We start from the raw sequence: 20,516 nt of genomic DNA on the forward strand, positions 1-20,516 counted from the left end.
GACATAGTCATGTATGTACTTTCAGCTTTGCTTTTTAAAATGAGAAATGTGCAGCTGGCTTAAATAGCTTACTTCGCTTAAATATTGTATTTTAATAACTATGCTGTCACCTTTTGTTAAAAGATACGTGGGCTAGGCTTGCTTGAAGGTTGAACAAGCTAATTGTTGCTAAAAACTTGAAGCTTGTAATTTAAAGAATTAAGTAGGAAGTGCTATAGAATGATTAATTCTACATCCTTAAGAGTGAACCTCAGTAATTTTGATTTTTGATGAAAATGTTATGTACATTTATTGACTGGATTCAAGCATCTGGGCAACAAGCTGTAGGAGTGGTGAAAACTGAAGAAGCAAAGAATGAATGGTCACAGCCTAGCCTACACCAATTAAGATGGCACAAACTACTTGCTGTTCTAATGTGGTTATTCCCTGTAAAACTTTATAAACTAGTTTAATCCCCCGTCTAGGTGTCACCTACAGACATGTTTCTTGGAGGTTCTGAGGGCAATGAAGGGGTGGTTGTGTTGTACAGGCGGGAAGGCCAGCTGAGATATAAGCTGGGTCAGGATCACTGAGAGAAGCAAACTGCAACTTGTTCCTCCTTTCCTGCTAGTAACTAATCACTATCACTTGTCCTGATCTCCCCCCCGCCCAAAAAAAAAGGGGGGGGGAGCTGCTTTTCCTTGCTGCAGCATTATGCTAGGAAGAAGCATGGAACAGCAGCACAAAGTAGCACCAGACACACTGGCAGCCCAGAATTGTTTGGTGTGGGCGGGCTGACAAATGAGTGGAGGTGCTCTTGGAATGTGAGCCCTCTGTCTGCACTGTGGTTGGCAAGACAGAGCCATGAAGTGAGTAAATATTTTTTTGGACGAGGGGATGGGAAGGAGGGACCATCCAGAAATGGGGAAGGAGCTCATGTTGAAGGCTAGGGGCTCTGTCCTCCATCAGAGGGTAAGAGATTCTGCAGAATACAAACCAATATTACTTGGCTTGACTTTGTTTTTGATCTTTTATAATCAGGTGCAGTTTTATTTTATTGGGCTGCTGTGATTGTGTGCTGTGGGCTACTGCTACCAACTATTGTAATTTTAAAAATCTATTAAGTAATTCAAGGTGTTCTGGTGATGTATGTGTTTTTACGGGGAAATTAGAATTGTTTAAGGAATTTTGATGCAAATGATTAAACACGAGCTTTCCTTCATATTTTGTTATGCATTTTTGGCTCATGGTTTTGTGATGCTCTTTCTAACATATTTTTGCAATGTCTACCGAGTATCTAAATTATTTTTCTCATCATTTTCTCTTCTTTATTCCAGCCCTGATGATATTGGCACTTGTTGGTATATCCTGCTGTCTGGTTCAGTGTTCATCAAAGAGTCTATGTTTCTTCCAAGGAGCAGGTATATCTATTTAAATATCTGTATATTTTAAAAGAAGACCATGAAATGGAATTCTAGTCAGTTTTTTAAAAAGTACTCAGGTTATACCTTTAGTATTTCTTGTCATTTTTTGCAGTTTTACAATCCTATTTTCTCATTTTTCTAAATATCTCTCTTCTGTTTGAGTGAAAGACCCACACAGAGGGAGATATTGACTAGACATCAAGGTGCTGTTAAATGCACAGAAATAAACAAGTTGGAAAACAGAAAAAATATGTTTTGTAGTGGTGTACTCAAAGGACACAACTGGAATTGGGAGACCTGTTGTTCTAGGCATATGTCGAACAGATACAAAGATGCAGTCCTTGCCTTGAAGAGGTTATAGTCTAACAAGAAAAGTGGCATAGAAAGGATGTGTAACATTGTTTTAGATTGAATTTACACTTATTAAACATTTTTTGTCTATTTAAGTAACAGACTTAGAAACATTTTGAGTCAATGATACATTGCTGAAATCTGTATTTATTATTTCTGGTAGCATCGTAGTCAACTATGCACTGTGCCAAACAGAAGGAAAATCACAGTCCCTATCACTAAGAGTTTATGGCCTGAGAGTCAAAAATAGGAGAATGGGTACAGCAAAAATGTAGTGGTTACGGTTTTGATTAACATGTTTTGATGATATGACGTTTTTAGTAGTGCAGTTTGTTTTGCATTAGAAATATAAACTCTCTCCATTGCCCTTCTATCTTACTAATATTACTTGACTAATTTCTTGTAGTTGTCATAGATTTGGTTTGTCAGGAGAGGTATGTGATGTATGAATGTAATGTGGCTTTCACCCAGCTCTCGAAGGGTATTCAAAGCCTAAGGTATGGTGTGGAAGAAAATATATAGATGGATTGCAAAAGTTGGCATCCCTGGGGGCGGGCAGCAAAGTTCCATAAGTAGCAAGGGGTGGAGTAACAGGCCCTGAAAGGCAAGGTTAAACTTACACTTGATGTGGTTGGGATAAGAAGAACAGTCCAAAATGACAGGCAAGATGATGATAGGTAGAGGATGTTTTGTTGGTGTCAGAGTACACAGAAAGGAGAGAGAGTAATCAAGGTGGTAGATAAGAGCTTCAACAAGAGTCTCAGGTGTAAGGAAAAAAGAGAAAGTCAGGACTTTCATAACTTGTGTATGAAGAAATAGCAAGATTTGGAAATGGACTGACTCTGACAAGGGAGAGGGAGGAGTCAAAGATGATACCTAGGTTATGTGCCTGATAGAGGGTAGTTGTGAACAGTGGTAGAGAATGGAGGAAAAATGAATTCACTTTCAGTTAACAGTGAGAGACTAACAAGGAGATATGAGATTGGCTAGATGGCCATTGGTTAGGAGAAGAAGATTTAAGAGTCATCAGTGTAGAGATCATAATTAAAGCAACATGAATGATTAGATCATCCAGAGAGAGAGAAGAGGAGTGGGCTAGGACAGAGCCCTGTAATAACCCACAATAAGTGTAGCAGAAATGGTAAGGACCTTCTGGAAGAGACTGAAGGAACAGCCAGAGATAGAGCAAAGAGAGAATGGTGTCGTGAAACCCAAAGCAGGACAAGTTATGAAGCAGGAGGGAGTGATTTTTAGTGTTTATTTTCTCTGCAATGGGGAGGAGTTCCCTCCTTAACAAACAGTGTGTGTTCTTGCTGTTGCTCTCTGACTGCAAATACAAAATGGTAGGGTTTTGCAAGTTCCCATTAGGACACAAATCTCAAAGGGAATTGGGCTCAAAATTAGGCAAAAAGTGTGTGTCTGTCTAGTTATCATCGACCTTGCATCCAGAGAAGTGGATAACAGCTCCTTCAAGAACCTATCAGGTAAACACATAATTTGGGAGTAATTTAGTATATCCTAAAGTTATTACTATTTCTCTTACCCCCGAAAGAGCAATTTATTTAAAATTAATAGCAGCTCTTAAATGCAAAGACCCTTCACTGAATGCTGGAAATGTAGACTGACAATCTGGGTTAACTTGCTGTATTTCAGTTTGATGCTGCAGCACATGCTGGCACAGTATTGATATCAGGACCTTGCAAATTTCCTAAATTGTTGCTAGGTGAGCTAAGGTCAGACTTTCATCCTCTAACTTGGTTTTATGGGTTTGGCAGATTCTTCAAGTTACTTAAACATATTTTTGTGGTTTCAGATTTGTTTCCCCTTCCTAAAGACTCCTTAATCTTAAATGCTCAGAGATTAGTTTCTGGTGTGGTGGGTCACGACTGAAACCTGTTACTCTACATTTTCATCAACCAAATCTTTGTTTCAGGTGATGGCTTGGCAGTGTTTGGTTACATACAATGGTTTCCCTGCTCCTCCTCTTCCTTTTCCTCACTTCAAATAGCTTTGGGAAAGGTTTTAACTGCAGTAAACTTCATGTTATCAGCACCCAAACCAACTGTACTTTGAGTCACTCTTAACTAAATTAATTGCATTCATTTCAAATCCAGGTGGGTTTGATTTAAATTAAATTGATTTAAATCACTAGTCAGGAAGACTCGATTTAATCATGGATTTCTATATATTCTTCACAACTCAGAGATAGACGTAGGTTTCATTTGTAGACGGTACACACTATACATTTTTAAAGTGATTTATTTTGAAAACTTTTCAGATTAGTTTTACAGCTATATCAGAAAATGAATGATTGTTTGGTTATTTCATTTACCAAAGATAATTGAAGCAGATATTTATGTAGTCATTTATGTAGTCATGTAGAGATAGTAGGAGGTGAACTATCTCTAATTCAACAGGTTAATCATTAATATTCGGAGGATATTGTTTCCATGCTGGATTAGGAGGAAAACATCACCAGACAGACATGTAAATTGTTTTATTTAACTAAAACAACAACGTTATGTATTCTGGATTTTTTTCTTCAACAGCAAACATATAATATTTAACAAAACAAGCATATGAATTTTTGAATTTAGCTAAACATTTAAGGTTTTTTAAATCAGGTTTGTTTTCAGTAAAATTGTTTTTAACTAAACTGGTTAAATGAAATATTTAAAAAACACCAATAAAAATTAAATGCACTATGTCAGCCAGATCAACATGAGAAACTTAAAATATTGGCTTCTGCTGCTAACTCAGTCGTCTTCCCCTTCATTTTCCTGTTTATTCATAATCTGGAAAAGAAAAACAAGCTTTCCTGCTTTTTCGGGTCCCGAACGATTTCTCAATTTGGAATGAATTAGTCCAAAGGAAAAAAATATTCTTTCTATACTGGCAGAAGAAGCTACGGCTGTTAAAAGTGAGATTATCACTTTAACAGTCTCTGAATCCAAGTGCTTAAGTGCCTTCCACCAGTTCACTGGTGTGACTTTCTTTAAAAAATCATCGGCAAACATATATTTCTTGAATGGTTCACCCTTAGCTCTAAAGTTTATTATAGCTGGCATTATGGAGGGATGATTGCTGGATGTCCATGTCATAGCCAACTCCTCTTCTTCAGCAGTTAAGGTTTGACCCTGGTACTGAGTATTGAAAATATTTGCAAGAAAATGAGCTGGTGATAGTGCTTGTCCCATTCGTTTTTTTAATGCTTGTAATTTAACTCTGTCGTTGCATATTTCTCTTTTTAAGATCTCACTCAGTGCCTTCCAGATTTCAACAGTGTCAGCAATAAAACAGCTATTTCCCTGCATTTTGTTCCAGGCTGCAGAAATAGGCTTCAGGCACTCAGCATGTGTTCAACATTTCTCATAGGCCCAATGTTGAGAACTTTGGCTGTGGCAGTGCCATCTATTTTTTCATGATTTTGTTCACAAACTGTCATCAGATAAGGCCAGTCCTTGATATAGTGCTCAAAACAGTCCACTGCTGAGTTCCATCGCACGTCTTGTGGGAGAGTTAGCTTGGTTCCTCCCACTTTTTTCAGAGCAGCTGCTGCAAAGCGGTTGTTAGGGCAGTATTTTGCAATTTCAGCAACATTAGCCTTTATTTCTGGAACACTGAAGTCTTTGGCTAGGAGGTGCATCAAATGAGCACTGCAACCATATGTTGTTAGCTTGGGACTCTCTTCTAAATTTCTTCTCATCTTGGATACATTTGCAGCATTGTCCGTGACCAAGCTGTGTACTAGACATTTGAATTTTTTTTCACCATTTGTTATAGCTTTTACTGCTCCCGCTTGTAAGTATTCTGCTGTGTGTGCATTTCCTGATTTATCAATTGTTTCTGTAAGGAACACATTCCCTTCTTCTGTTGTCAGACAAGCACATACAACAGGATCATTGTGGACATTGGTCCACCCATCAAGACTCAGGTTAACAATTTCACCTTCTAGACCTTTTGCACACTGCTCAATTTCTCTTTCATACACTTTATCCAGCAATTTGCCTGTGACATCTGCTCTGTTGGGTGGATTGTATCCTGGTCTTAAAGGCTGATCCATGTTAATGAAGTGTAGGTTCTTAATCATACAGAAAGGAGAGTTTGTTGCTTAAACAAACTAGGCAACTTTTTCATCAGTTGCCTCTTTTTGTAATTTGCTGGTTCTTATCACAAACTTATCTATGGTTGTTTCTGGATGACGGAGATTTTATTTTTCTTTTTGCCACAGGTGATATACTGTGACTATGTGACATACATGATGTTACTGAAACATTATCATTGGCGGATAGCTCTGAAACTATAGAAAATGATGGTGATCTTGAAGGTGGATAGTCTTCAGAATCCTGTATGTTGAGGATGGATTCTTCTAAACAAAATAAGTCAATGCAGTTATTTAATTATTATTAACATACTGCTGATTTAGTATTACTCATTGCATTCACTAACACTCAGTACTACTTTAAAGGTGAAATTGTAAAAGGAAGATCTGCCTATTTCAGCTACTTATTTTTTATCACAACTGCATCTAAAATGATAGTACCATAGAGTAACAAACATATTTTTTGCTCAAACATGAGAATTAAGAATAAGGCAGACAAGGCAGTCCTTAAGAAAGAAGTATGAAATAAAAAAGTTTACTAACCTGAAGATCCTGCATGTTCCTTTCATCATCTTCAATGCAGCTTCCTCCTGAGAAGGAACACTTCTCATAATCTTGTGCTATTTGGGCAACCAGGCTTTGCATTTCTTTGTTGCACTGTTTGCATTTTGCCCGCATGCCTGTCTTACCCACAGGTAGAGGAACTTCATTAAAATATTTGCAAACTGGGTCTCTTTTACGGCCTGCTGCCATTATGGTTTTCCCTTCTAGTGAGAGAATGGTACGGTAGATCTCACATCAACAAAGGCTACACTAAGAAAGACCTTAAGACGCCTGGAATATGCTGTTCAACCAGTTTCACTTTTGTTTCTACTGCCTGTTCCTCCCTTCTCACATTTATCTCCAGACTTCTTCTCCTTGTCCAGATCTCTTCTGCCTCCCACAATCTTCTATTCATTGAACTTTTTGAGACTTTGCACTTTTAGAGAGAGGTAAGGGATTGACTCTGTGTACACAAATTTGCAGAGGGACAATAGGGTCGAGGTCTGTTATTTCTCACATCTGTATTTTTTTTTAAAACATTTTTGCTGTTAACAAGCATGTTATCTGTGGAGGCACAAATCCACAGTTTGAGAACTGCAAAACTAAGCATCTCTGATGGTATCTTCTAGACCAGGAGCAGGCAAACTTTTTGGCCTGAAGGCCACATCAGGTTTCCAAAATTGTATGGCGGGCCTCCCCAAACAGCCGGGCATGGCCCAGCCCCCGCCCCCTGTCCAATCACCCTGCTTCTCACCCCCTGACGGCCCCCCTGGGATCCCTGCACCATCTACCCCTCCCTGTCCCCTGACCGCCCCCGGAGCCCTTGCCCCTGACTGTCCCCCACCGCCCCATCCAACCCGACTTCTCCGTCCTGACTGGCCCCCTGGGATCCCTGCCCGCATTCAACCCCCCCGCTCTCCCCTGTTCCCTGACCATCTCCGGAACCCCTGCTTGGGATCCCAGCTTAGTCCTACATTCTCTAACTAGGCCCCCGTTCGAACTAATGGCAACCTGCTCTTGTGTACACCTATCCATGAAAATGTCCTTCCTTGTCACCATCACCTCTGCTCGATGGGTTGGCAAAATTGTGTCCCTTATGGCCTGTCCACCATACACATTGTTTTATAAAGACAAAGTCACGTACTCCCACACCCAAGATGTTTTACCTAAGATCCCCATGTCTTTTCATCTCAATCAACCAATACACCTTTTGTGCTTCTTCACAAAGCCTCACAGTAACCAACAGGAAGCAGCTCTCCACACCCTACATGTGAGGCCAGCATTAGCCTTTTACTTGGACAGGACTATACACTCTTCCAGAAATCACCACAATTATTCCTCTCCACCACGAAAGATCCAGAGGCACTGCCATGTCAAAACAACACCTCTCTAAGTGAATTTCAGAGTATATAGATTTATCTTACAAACTCCATGATAGACTACCTCAATCAGAACACATTCCACACATGGGCAGTAGGTAAAAGGCTTGGGGAGGCTAATCCTCCCCAAACGGGGCAAGAAATGCCAGATGCAGTGGACCTCCCTTTGGAGGTCCACTGCTGCCTTTGGAGTGCTGCTGCTGGAAACTCCTGAGAAGTGGGAGAGCTACCGGCACCTGGACCATGGCTCTACCTGCACTCTGCCATGAGGCCCCACTCTGCCTCTTCCCCCCAATAATAGTTGGAGTGAAAAAATATTAAAAACAAAATAAAACTATGAACATTGTATTTGGCTGGTAAGAAATGCACACCAGATAGATGATCAACAATTGCAGAAAGTGAATTTTCTAATATTTGACCCTTTCAAATTGCTTCTGGTTGCACAGGGCTAAGATTTTGGGCCAAATGAATCAGACACAAATTGGAATTTCCAATGAAGCAACAACCAAACTAAACAAATATTTTAGTAAGCTGACTTTGCTGTTAAATAGTTTGGTCAGAAGTATACACCAAATCTGTAGGAGTTTGGGTCACAAAAGCCTTGGATGTATTTTAATTTAAAAAGTCACTCCTTATCTATCCTATTTATAATTTTCAAATAAAAACATTTGAAGTAGTGCATGGATCTCTTATCTTTGCTAGAGATATGTAGATTCTTACCTAGAATCGTCGTGTCGGCAGTTGTTCTGAAGATGTTTTTGAAGGGAACCTAAAATTAGAATGCTAATAGCACAGCTTTATTGGCAGAGGAAATATCACTATTTAAGGTGAGGAAAATTATTCTGAATAACCTCTATCAGTTTCAGAAATATTGTATAACTCTGTCCAGGACACTCACTTTTATTATTTTCAGGCACTTCATAGATTATGTGGATAACTCTTTAATCACAGCAAGTCACACACTTTTGTCATTGTTGCTTTCGTAAAATAAAAAACATCGGTGCTATATTTGAATAAAAATGTATCATGAAATATTAAGACACTTAAATATGTTCAAATATGTTTAGAGATGACAAAGTGGGATAGCTTTTTCTTTCATTTTCTTTTTTTAAGTACGAGGTTTAACAATTTAAAAGTTAAAGTAAAAACTTGTTATGCTTCAGTCAACTTTTCATACCTAGGCATGCAGTAGTTTGTACTGGATATTGTTCCTAGATGTAGATGTTACCTCCATTAGGATAAATTGATATTACAGAAAGGGAGTGTAGCTAGCTAATGAAATGAATTACCAAAGACGTTGGTAAAGTATAGGTTAGATTTAAATATAAGGATTTTAAATTTTAGTTTGGGATTGTAAAAATTAAAGTTTACTTGCAGCATCCAGCATTGAGAGATTACTTGCTCAGTACTGAAGGGAGGAGTTCAACTGTATTACTTATCATACATATTGTACTTTCCTGGGGTCCCTGATAAGATCAGAATCAGAGTGAAACTGACACGCTACTAGTCAGCATTTCCCCGAAAGGAACAAAGTGAACTCTGTGGTTTAAAAAAAAAAAAAAAAAAAAGAAAGAAAGAAATAGCATCTGTATATTGCTTTGGGAAGGGAGAGAAACAGAAGGGAAGGTATACAGAAGAAAAATGTAGGTAGAAGGGAAATCCACACATGGAGGGAAGATGTTGACTAAATGAGGGAATGGGAGAGCTGTGCCATATAGATGGTCCAACCATAGTGTCTAACAAGGTCATAGTAAGTTGTACCTTCACACCACTGCAGAAGAGTGTTTTCTATGTCAACCTATTAATGACTTCTGTCTGGAGATGCAACATCAGCTAGCAACCAAAAGCCACTTCTGACCCTCACGTTGTGGGAGATTAATCCTCATGTTGTGCTTTTGGGGTGGCTAGGGAAAGACAGCAGGGATCCTGAAAACAAAGCCCCACCAACCTCTCCATTCTCCTTTAAAAATAAAATGAAGTGGAATATCAAGCAGTAAATTAGAAACTGCCTCTTATGCTTGGAATAAGACTACCTCTGTTTTGCCCCTTGAAATTCTGCTCCATTTCACTTCTTTTATGAAACACACTTCTTCCCAGAAAGAAAAGGAGTACTTGTGGCACCTTAGAGACTAACCAATTTATTTGAGCATAAGCTTTCGTGAGCTACAGCTCACTTCATCGGACTAACCAATTTATTTGAGCATAAGCTTTCATGAGCTACAGCTCACTTCATCGGATGCACCGATGAAGTGAGCTGTAGCTCACGAAAGCTTATGCTCAAATAAATTGGTTAGTCTCTAAGGTGCCACAAGTACTTCTTTTCTTTTTGCTTATACAGACTAACACGGCTGTTACTCTGAAACTTCTTCCCAGGAAGCTCTTAACAATAATCCAATAAAGAGATGTTTAAAAAGGTGCATTGTCACTGTTTAGAGATTTACCTTTATTTAGTCATCTGGTGTATTGGCTAAACTTCATTGTCTGTAAAACTGACTGTAATCTCCTTGGGGCAGAGATTACTTATGCTGTATAAACACAGACACGCTGACTGGTACTGGGTAACTGAAATACAGATGAGAAGGGGTGTCAATGAGGGAAAATGGCCGCAATAAGGGCCTCAGGAACATAAACACACACAATCCAAATGGTGGTAGTGGAAAAAGTGCCAAAACAAGGTGAATAGGAGAGAAGGAAACTACAATAACCCATTAAGCACCTACAACTCTCACTCGGACTAGACCATTATGGCGATAGCTTCTTGAAAACGGGAAGCATGGTAATTTAGGGGTCCCCCCTGTATTATAAGGGGTAAACGCTGTCCCCAACGATGACATCTAAGAGAGAGTCCCATAAGTGGTCTTCATTGCATCTGCAAGTGGCAGAAGTCAGTCCATCTGTTGAAAAGAGAAGCTTTTCAGACCAACAAATACGTTGTAATTTTGGAGCTAATGTTTCCCTACAGTTGGTAGGAATTGAGAGCCAAGATTAAGCTCTCACTACAAAATGCTGCAGTAATTAGGAGGCAGAGCAGGACAGCCACCATTGCTCAACCCCTCTGATTTTACCTTCAGAAAGGAATTTAGTTTACACTTGATACAACTGCTGATCTCTCAGACTTCTTACTACTCCCGTGTTAATTGAATATAGAACATTTATTTCAGTGTGCAGTTGGATTTATTTGAGTGCATGTATATCCAAATACAGAGTAGAAATCTAGAGAACTACAGACTCTGTGTGAAATGCAGAGTCTGGGGCTATTTGAGATTTGTGATTTTAATATGTATGATTTTTAATCTAAATGAATTAGAATTGTCACTAATGTGGTCAGCATGTGCACTTTCGCCTTCTCTTTGGAATGTCCTAATTCTGTTTTACTAGCAAAATCTTGGCTGAGTTGTCATTCTTAATCTTACTCAGTTTCTAGCTTTTGAAAAACATTTGATCAATTTTTATTTCTATCTTCTGAATTGGGACTTGTAGGCTGAAGAAAGGATTTTAAAAATAAGTGAATATTCAACTTTGAATTAAAAATTTTCATGCGGCTGAGAACTTTCATATGCATATCACAATGCAGGGGGGGAGAGAAGGATTTACTGTATATTAATTAGTTTAACTGTGTGTTCAGACAAGGTCTTGCTTCTCAGATAATATTTTTCCTACTACTATTTGTCCTTCAGTAAGCTCATAATGCTTATTTTGTGACATCACATTATTTCCATGGTAACACTGATGTCATGAAATAAGCACATGACTTCTCTGCAAGATCAGGCAGAAGCTGGGTTGTTTGAATCAATGTCTTTATCAAAATAGAAATATCTCCAATAATACTGGTCAATTTTTTTTCTATAAATGTCTTCCATGTTTGCGGTAGTGTAAAATTTCCCCCTTTTATAAAACTTAAATTATTTAGTGCAGCTTAAGAGCTTTCTTTCTCAACCTTATTCTGATGAGTGTCGCTGACTTCTAGTATGCTGTACTCTCAGCTGCAGTCTTTAGTTACTTGATCAAGTTGGGAATTTTGTTGTGGTTGCTATAACTACTACTTTCCAGATGTTTGTATAGCTGATTAATGCATTTTTTAAAAATTCACTGAAGATTGCCATAAAATAAGTCTCTTATTAGAATATTTGAAACAGCCATAAAAAGAACCCTGTTTTGCGATTGCAGCTTGAATAGTTTCCAAGGTCACCTGCTGGTTTTGAAGTCTGTAGACAGATGACCATCATCTGCAGTAGATTTGCAAAAACAAATACATAGGCTTTTATAGCACTTCATCTGTAGATTTCAGAGTTTTGCAATGTTTCAGATTAACTACTGTAGTAATGGCAAAACCAAAAGACATTCAACGATGAATGAAAATGAAAGGCAGCTTGTATAAAATTGACACACACAAATTTTTTTTTTTTTTTAAACACAATGTAGAATTAACTTGGGGAACTTACTTCCACACTATATTAAAGCCAATAGCTTAGTAGGATTCAAAAAGGGATTAAACATTGTTTGGATAAAAATAGGCATTTTCCTTAGATAGGACTTTTTAAAAGAAAAGTATATTCATATGTTTCAGAGCACCAGTCAGTTTTTTGAGTACATCTACACAGCAAAGCAGTGCAAGCCCACTCGAGCTATTTTGAATCCAGCTAGTGCGAGTAACCATAGCAGTGAAGACAGTGCAGCACGGGCTAATGAGCAGAATACTTACCCAGGGTCCATGCTGAGCTTGTACCGTATATGCTGAAACCCCTTCTGTGCTCTTTTCACTGCTGTTGTTACTCATGCTAGCTGGATTCAAACTAGCATGGGTGGATATACGATAAAGGACATGGATTATGAAGAATCCCTAATTTCAAATTTCAGAGTAACAGCTGTGTTAGTCTGTATTCGCAAAAAGAAAAGGAGTACTTGTGGCACCTTAGAGACTAACCAATTTAAAATGTTGGAAATATTCCTTGAGTCGGATACGCCGAATTGGTTAGTCTCTAAGGTGCCACAAGTACTCCTTTTCTAATTTCAAATTGTCCACTTTGTTTTTCTAAGAGCTTCCCTTGAAAAGTGCTGGCCACTGTCAGAAATCTACCAGACTCGGTGTCCGCTGGTCTGATATGATCTGGCAATTCAATCATGTTTTAAAGGTTATTGGAATGTGTAAATGGATGCAGTGGTGTCTTCCTGGGTCTGTAGGGCCTGAAATAATAGCGGAGTGGTGTGAACTGCCCTTTTCATCTTAATGGGGTGTTAACTGAACTTTGAAGATGAAAACTTAAATTTCAACACTATTCCACTGTTGATCATTTTATCCTGTAATCCTAAATTGCTTTACATGCCTCTTCAGAGGATCAAGGCCCCAAATGTCTCAGACCCAGTTGCTGAAATTCTCCTCCCCTTCCGTCAACAATTTCTACAATGCAGGTATGTTGTCAGTCCAGAAACCTGTGGCATATCAAATGCTGAAAATATGGTTGATTTTAAAATTTCAAAATTTATGTAAAAATACATAAGTGGTTATTGTACCACTCTTACTATCCATTTTCACATTTAATTCGTTATAAATCCCAATTTTTAATTCAATGAAGTTATCACTGAATGAAATTATGTCTTCTACACTTAAGATTCCAGGGTAGGGTGACCTGGTGTCCAGTTTTCAACCATAACGCCTGTTCGAAAAGGGATCCTGGCCACTCCAGTGAGTACCATTGACTGTCTGGCAGCGCTGCGCAGCCTGTAGCCTCCGCATTATGAGGCTCCTGGGAAGCAGCCTGCATGTCCCACCCTCCGGCTTCTATGTGTAGGGGGAGTCAGGGGGCTCCGCACGCTGCCCCGGCCCCAACCACTGCCCCGCAGCTGCCATTGGCCGGGAACTGTGGCCAATGGGAGCTGTTGGGGTGGCGCTTGCGGACAGGACAGTGGTGCGCCAGTGCGCAGAGTTGCCTGTCTGTGCCTCCATGTGGGAGCTGGAGGGGGGACATGCAGGCTGCTTCTGGGAGCTGCCTGAGGTAAGCGCTGCCCGGAGCCTGCATCCCTGACCTCCCCCCAACCCCAGCCCTGATCCCCCTCCTGCCCTAAGTCCCAGCCCAGAGCACCCTCCTACACCCCAAACCCCTCATCCCCAGCCCCAGCCCCCTCTCGCCCTCCAACCCCCCGACCCAGACCTGATCCTCCTCCCACCCTCCGGAGCACTCTCCTACATTTCAAATCCCTCATCCCCAGCCCCACATCAGAGCCTGTACCTCCTCCCACACCCCAAGCCTCTGCCTCAGCCCTAGAGCCTCCTCCCATGTTCTGAACCCCTCAGCTTCACCCCCCAGGCCTCTCCTGCACCCCAAACCCATCATCCCTGGCCCCACTCCAGAGCCTGCACCCCCAGCTGGAGCTCTCAGCCTCTCTTGTATCCAAACCCACTACCTCAGCCTGGAGTCCCCTCCCACATTCCAAACTTCTCATTTCTGGCCCCACCCCATAGCACGCACCCCCAGCCAGAGCCCTCACCACCTCCCGCACCCTAGGCCCCTGAGCCAGCCTGGTGAAAATGATCAAGTGAGTGAGGGTGGGGACAGCAAGTGATGGGGGAAGGGGAAATGGAGTGAACAGGGGGCTGGCCCTTGGAGAAGGGGCAGGGCATGGGCGGGGCCTCAGAGGTGGAGCAGGGGGCTGGGCAAGGGTGTTCGTTTTTGTGCAAGTAGAAATTTGGCAACTCTATTCCAGGGACTTAACCATAGAACTGATGTCCACTTTGGTGCTGACTGCATAGGGCTTTTTTCTCCGCTCTTTTACTAGTCCTGCATTACTCATTGCATGCTTAACTGCTTTTCTTGAAGATATGTAGAGTTAAAACAGTTATTACTTTGGGGAAGTTCTATGGACTGTGTTATGCAGGGTATCTAGCTAAATGATCATAATGATCCCTTATGGCTAAGGCCCTACCAAATTCATGGTCATAGGATTTTAAAAATCTTAAATTTCATGATTTTAGCTGTTTAAATCTGAAATTTCACAGTGGTGTAGTTGTAGGAGTTCTGACCCAAAGGACTTGTGGCGGGGGGGAGTCGCAATGCTATTGTATGAGGGATTGCGGTACGGCTATGCTTACTTCTGTGCTGCTGCTGGCGGCAGTGCTGCCTTCAGAGCTGGGCAGTTGGAGAGCGGCGGCTGCTGGCTGGGAGCCCAGCTCTGAAGGCAGAGCTGCTGCCTGCAAAACTGGGCCCTCAGTCAGCAGCTGTCACTCTCCGGCCACCCAGCTCTGAAGGCAGCAGTGCAGAAGTAAGGATGACATGGTATGGTATTGCCACCCTTAGTTCTGCGCTGCTTCCTGCAGAGCTGGGCCCTCACTCAGCAGCCACCACTCTCTGGCCACCCAGCTCTGAAGGCAGCACAGAAGTAAGGGTGGCAATACCGTGACCCCCTAAAATAACCTTGTGACCATCCCTGCAACTCCCTTTTACGTCAGGGCCCCCTATGTGAGAAACGCTGGTCTCCACCCCTCCCCCCCCAGTGAAATCTGTATAGTATAGGGTAAAAGCACACACAAGACCAGATTTCATGGTCCGTGATGCATTTTTCGGGGCCGTAAATTTGGTAGGGCCCTATTTATGGCCTTATAATCTCTGAATGTATACTTTTGCTATATTTTTTTCCAGTATGCAGCTCTATTGGCTATATGCAAGCCCAGTGCCAGCTTCCTTAGCTGCTCAGTTACAAGTCTAATACTCTCCCTGCTAGATTTATAAGTGTGGTTATTTTTTACAAGGGGCATAAGCTAACAATACCAAATCCATTTATCTACAGAACACTCTGGTGCTCTTCATTGAGGGCTATCTCCCTGTTAAACTGCAGTTTTCTTCTTCCAGGTTCACCTCAACCAGCTAATACATTAAAACACAATTTCTGCCTACAGTAGGGGTTTTAATTGTTAATTAAAATCTGTTAGTTAACAAGTTTTAAAAACACATCTTTTATTCTAATTTAGACCTATCCAAAGTGAAAAGTGTTCTTCTCTCAGGCCTTGTATTCCCTGCTAAAAAGGAAGTGTAACTAATGTGCATGAGCTGCCCCAAGGTAAAAACACATTGAAGACCAGGCACTTTAGATTTACTGTGAGGTAAACTCATCAAGGTCTGTCCTGCATCTGCATCTGGGGTTGGCTTTGGTGGGTGTACTTCACGGTACTGGTCTTTGTTTTTTCACTCTGGATAGTGCTTGTGCATTAGGCTATGCCAACGCTGCACTTTCTTCGGTAAATTTTTTGTTGCTCAGGGGTGTAAAAATACCACACCCTTGACTGACAAAAGTTTTACCAATGAAAAGCACTGGTGTGGACAGCGCTTTGTCAGTGGGAAATGCTCTCCCGCCAAAAAAGCTAGCGCTCCTCATTGCGGGTGGTTTTATTTTGTTGGCAGAAGAGAGCTCTCCTGCCAACAAAGAGTGGCTATGCTGTGCTGCTGTAAGGTGCACAGTGTAGATGTAGCCTTAGTTACCCCCTGTTTAAAAACACACCTTTTTTAGCAGTGAAGAGCAGGATAGGTCTAACCTAGAATAAAAAGATGTGTTGTGTGTGTCATTCGTCAGTTAAAAAAAGTACTGGTACCTTTTTTTTTTTTTTTTTAAAGCAGTGAAGATATGGCATCAGTCAAATAAAACAGTGGGGAAAGGGAAAGCTGCACTGAATCCATTCCACCCATGAATAGAACCTGAATGGCAGGTTAGCAACAGAGACCCTGGTTTCTCCCAGAGGTCACTTAAATTGCTGGCCTAAAAATTTAAGGTTATTTTGGAAGTTAGCATGGCAGAAATCAGAATGCTTTGTTTTGGAATTTACGTCTATCTTGCTCTAGTGGTCTCTGGTTATAGCATGGCATAAGTAAATTTGTTGTTGATCATATGCCAGGATTTGACCTTGGGATTCTGAAGAGATCAGACACTCCAAATCCCCATATTTACTACGTCATTATCAAAGAATAATAAATTAATAGAAATTTATCAAAAGCATTTGTCTGGGAGTGGTTGAGGTCATGAAGCTGGTATGTGGAAGCACTGCCTATATGACACATGCAGCACATATCTACCGGCAGAAGGGGTGGTTGGGTCACCCAAGCAGGAAATTAACCATCAAAAAGAATGTTGTTCCTCTGTGCATTCAGGTTTAGAAAGAAAAAAAAAAACCACAGGGAAAATGGGAAGAGAATGGGTTTGTGTAGATAGCAATAGCAGCAGCATGGCTGCTTCTTGAAAGCTAAAGACCACCAGTACAGGTTAGACCACTTTAATTTCTAAAAGTCATAAACAAGGGATATCTGTAAATTTTCTTGTTAATATTCTACTGAGAGAGACTCAGAAGTTACTGTCTGCTACAGCAGTGTAATAAGGAGCAGTAAGGAGCCATATAACATTCAGGAAAAAAGGTTTGTAGATAATTATCTAGCTCTTTTGGATATGAAGTGGTGAGCATGAAATGCTCAATATATACTTTACTTTAATCTTTTTTTGGCTTATTTTTTATTATGAATACGTGAATGGCCTGAGAAAGCTAAGCAAGAAAGATACTAACTTATTCTTAGAATACTTCAAAATGCAGAATAATAATAAAAAAATGTAACTGGGGGGGGAAGAGGAGGAGAATCTAGTTATCTTAATCCCCAGTGTTGTATTTTGGTACACACAGCTCTTGGAAGTGTGTATGGTAGATTTCATGTTTTGATCAGCAAGTGTTAAAAATACTTAGTTTCACAGAACTAATTTTCAAGTACACACTTCTTGTGAAAATCCAGTGTTAGGGCTTCAGAGAATGGTAGTTAAGCTTTTGTACATCAAATTACTGGATTCTGGTTAATAGTTAATTGGAATAATTACAAATATCTGTTTTTATTACATTTTTAGTTTGATATTTTAGGACAATTTTTAATAAACATCTACAACAAAAGTATACATGGAATGACTATAAATAAAATCAGTTAAAAAGACGTATATTTTTCTTCACTACATCTTTTTAAAGTTAGTGTCTTTTCACTCTGAATAATAGGTGTAATAAGGTGCGTTTACAATGTTTTTTAAACCCTACTTACAAATATTCTTGAGAATGCTGTTTATGCACCTGTTGATGCTATGTTGCTGTTTGTTCTGTTTATGAACCATTCATTGCCATTGGAATGAAAGATAAAAAATTAAAAACAGATATGTTTAGGGGAAAAAACCCTGTAAGTGTTTGGTGATATATTCATCTTTCTATAGTTATCAGTAAAGTAAAAGTGGGCTTTTTGGAACAATTTAAGGAGTTAACCCTATTTTTTATAATGTGTATCTATTGGAATAATGTTAGTAGAATGTTTTTAGTATTTCTAGGTAGTGGAGCTTTTTTCAAGTTTGTGTTGCTTGTGATGAATACGTTTACATTCCAGTGCTGAGAAATAATGTTCCTTTGGGAAGTTAGTCTGATGTGAAAAATAGAATGTGGAGGCCCCTGGCAAGGGAACAGTATTGAATATAGGAGAGACTTCTGTGATCAGCCACTATCTTCTTTCCTGACAACCCTAAAAAGTGTACGTACCAACATCTCTCAGAATTTGACTAAATGGACAGAGACTGCATTTGAAGAAACCTGCTTTGTCCTGCCACATTCATGAAGCTTATAAATAGCATGGGCAGACAGGACAGCTCACCTTTTGTTGCTACAAGTTTTTGACTGTCTGGACATCTGAGTTTTCTAAAAAATTTAGTTAGTTGTGTCTGATAATTACAGATCTTCTGGTTAACTAGGAAAGATGTGTGAAATTCTTTTTGTGGGATAACATAGTCTTGAGGAGACAGAAATATAAAATTTTGTAGAAAACTATAATTTTGTCCTCCATTTCCAGTGTTTGGTTGGAAGATTTTAATAGCTAATATTTCATGTACTTGCATTAATATTTATTGTTATAATAAATTTATCATGGAGGTTTGACTGAAGTTCCATAATATTTCCTAAAGACTTATTTAGAAAAAGTTTATGCGTACAGAAAGTTTGCTTTCATTTTAAACACACAACTTTGGAAATAGCATGGCCAAAACTTGTTCAGAGAGCAATTAATATTTTAATTTGTTTTTTATCCACTTTACACATCACAATATTTAACTGGTATTTGATTGTAAAGTAGGTGCGTGTAACTAATACAGGGTTTTGCTGATATGGGCCTTTTTGGTTTCTAAAACTGTAACAAATATTTAAATAATGGGTGAAATTCTCACACCCACTGTAGCCTCTTCATGCTGGGTAAAAGAGCTTGAGCAGTATAAAGAGGCTGTCAGGAGGAGTTCCCCCAGCATAGAGCAGTGGTCCCCAAACTTTTTCTGTCATGCTCCCCCTTTACCCTTAATGGAATCTGACCCCCTCCTCCTGGGAGCCATGGTTGGGAGCCACAGCCAGGAACAGGGCCATGGGTGGGAGTGGGGCTGAGGCAGAGCGGAGCTGAGTGGTGCTCCCTCCTCACCCCCCCGGGGGCTGGTCTGGGCCCCACAACGCCCCCTAGGGAGGCGTGCTGCACAGTTTGGGGACCACTGACCTAGAGGAAGACAGCTGTAAGGCTTCCCCTCCTCCCCAAAGCATCTACAAGCCCTTCTGTTGGCAGTATCACTGTGTTCATCAGCGACATGTAGCATGCAGTGCACTAGATATTATAGGTGGGTCTGCACTATGGTTGCTGTAATTTAGGCCCCCACAGCAATTAAGATGAGGATTTCTTCAGTCTCTGGGGCAGCTCAGGATTGGGAGAACGTAAAGGTGGCTTAATACTGTCTTAGACTTACCTTTCCTTAGGCCATGAGTCTGTTCTATATTGAGCATACTTGAAAATGAGTTATTTTAGGAACGAAAAGTTTTTATACGTCGTAGGTAGGAAGAGATGCTTTTTAGCTTTTAATCACTTCAGTCCGTGTTATGTGTTGTCACATGTGCGTGAATGATACAGTATAACCAAATGCAAAGTAGTAGTATGCAAAAGTCTCTACAGCAGGAATTGAAAGAACTGTGTGTTTCAGTTTGAAACAAAAGACTGCTGTTCGGGTCTCTGGCTCCCTAGCAACAGCAGAGGATAAAACTCCATCTACTACCAGCCTTATCATTCCATGTTTGGAGGAGGGAGGGAATAAATTAATGTTGCATCTCTAGTCTGTAAGAGCTAATATCTAATTTTCCCCTTAATTTTCTCCAGCTAACCAGCAAACCAAAGGACTGCAGAAGACAGGTATCTAGTGATAGACCCTCTGGTAAAGGGTTTAACCTGCTGGATACCTGTATTCTGTTGAAATTAGACCTTCCTGGTTATTAGGGTCTCTTGTAGAGCGTTTTTTCCTAGCGTTTTACATAAGGCTTTGTTAGGTATTATAATCAGCTCAATGGAGTGCCAATTATGAGAGTTGCCTGTATTGCTTGATACAGTATATGAATAACTGTATCTTTTAGGCTGAATTTTTAAAATCCTATTCACTAATGTTCAATTAAGACAAGCTTGTTTAGGTCTTTTCCAATTTCTTTGATTGTGATTAATTTTCCAAGGTGCAATATATCTGTCTTCCACCATTCCCTCCTCTGTGTGTTACTCCTTATTGGAGACTGCCGGATCAGGGGATGGGAGTCAGGAGATTTGAGTTCTGTTCTTGTCAATGTCACAGCAAATCAGTGGTTATAGTCAAGACACTTAATCTTCTTTTTGCCATCATTTCCTCAACTCTTGCATACAGTACTTCATGGAGATGATGTGAAGCATGTTTTGG

General features: G+C 40.2%; 1 protein-coding gene across 10 annotated transcripts in view; it reads left to right on the top strand.

Annotated features, from left to right (window-relative positions):
- RAPGEF2 (Rap guanine nucleotide exchange factor 2) overlaps positions 1-20,516 on the top strand; it is a 307,277-nt gene that overhangs the window by 140,967 nt on the left and 145,794 nt on the right. For 9 of the 10 annotated variants that reach the window (XM_073341485.1, XM_073341476.1, XM_073341481.1 and 6 more), the window contains exon 4: positions 1,317-1,400. The exons of the other annotated variant lie outside the window; for it this stretch is intronic. In XM_073341485.1, coding sequence (XP_073197586.1) covers positions 1,317-1,400 — 84 coding nt within the window. The remainder of the gene's footprint in view (positions 1-1,316; positions 1,401-20,516) is intronic. 10 annotated transcript variants of the gene reach the window in all.

Source organism: Lepidochelys kempii, chromosome 4, assembly GCF_965140265.1.
Source record: "Lepidochelys kempii isolate rLepKem1 chromosome 4, rLepKem1.hap2, whole genome shotgun sequence".
NCBI lineage: Eukaryota > Metazoa > Chordata > Testudines > Cheloniidae > Lepidochelys > Lepidochelys kempii.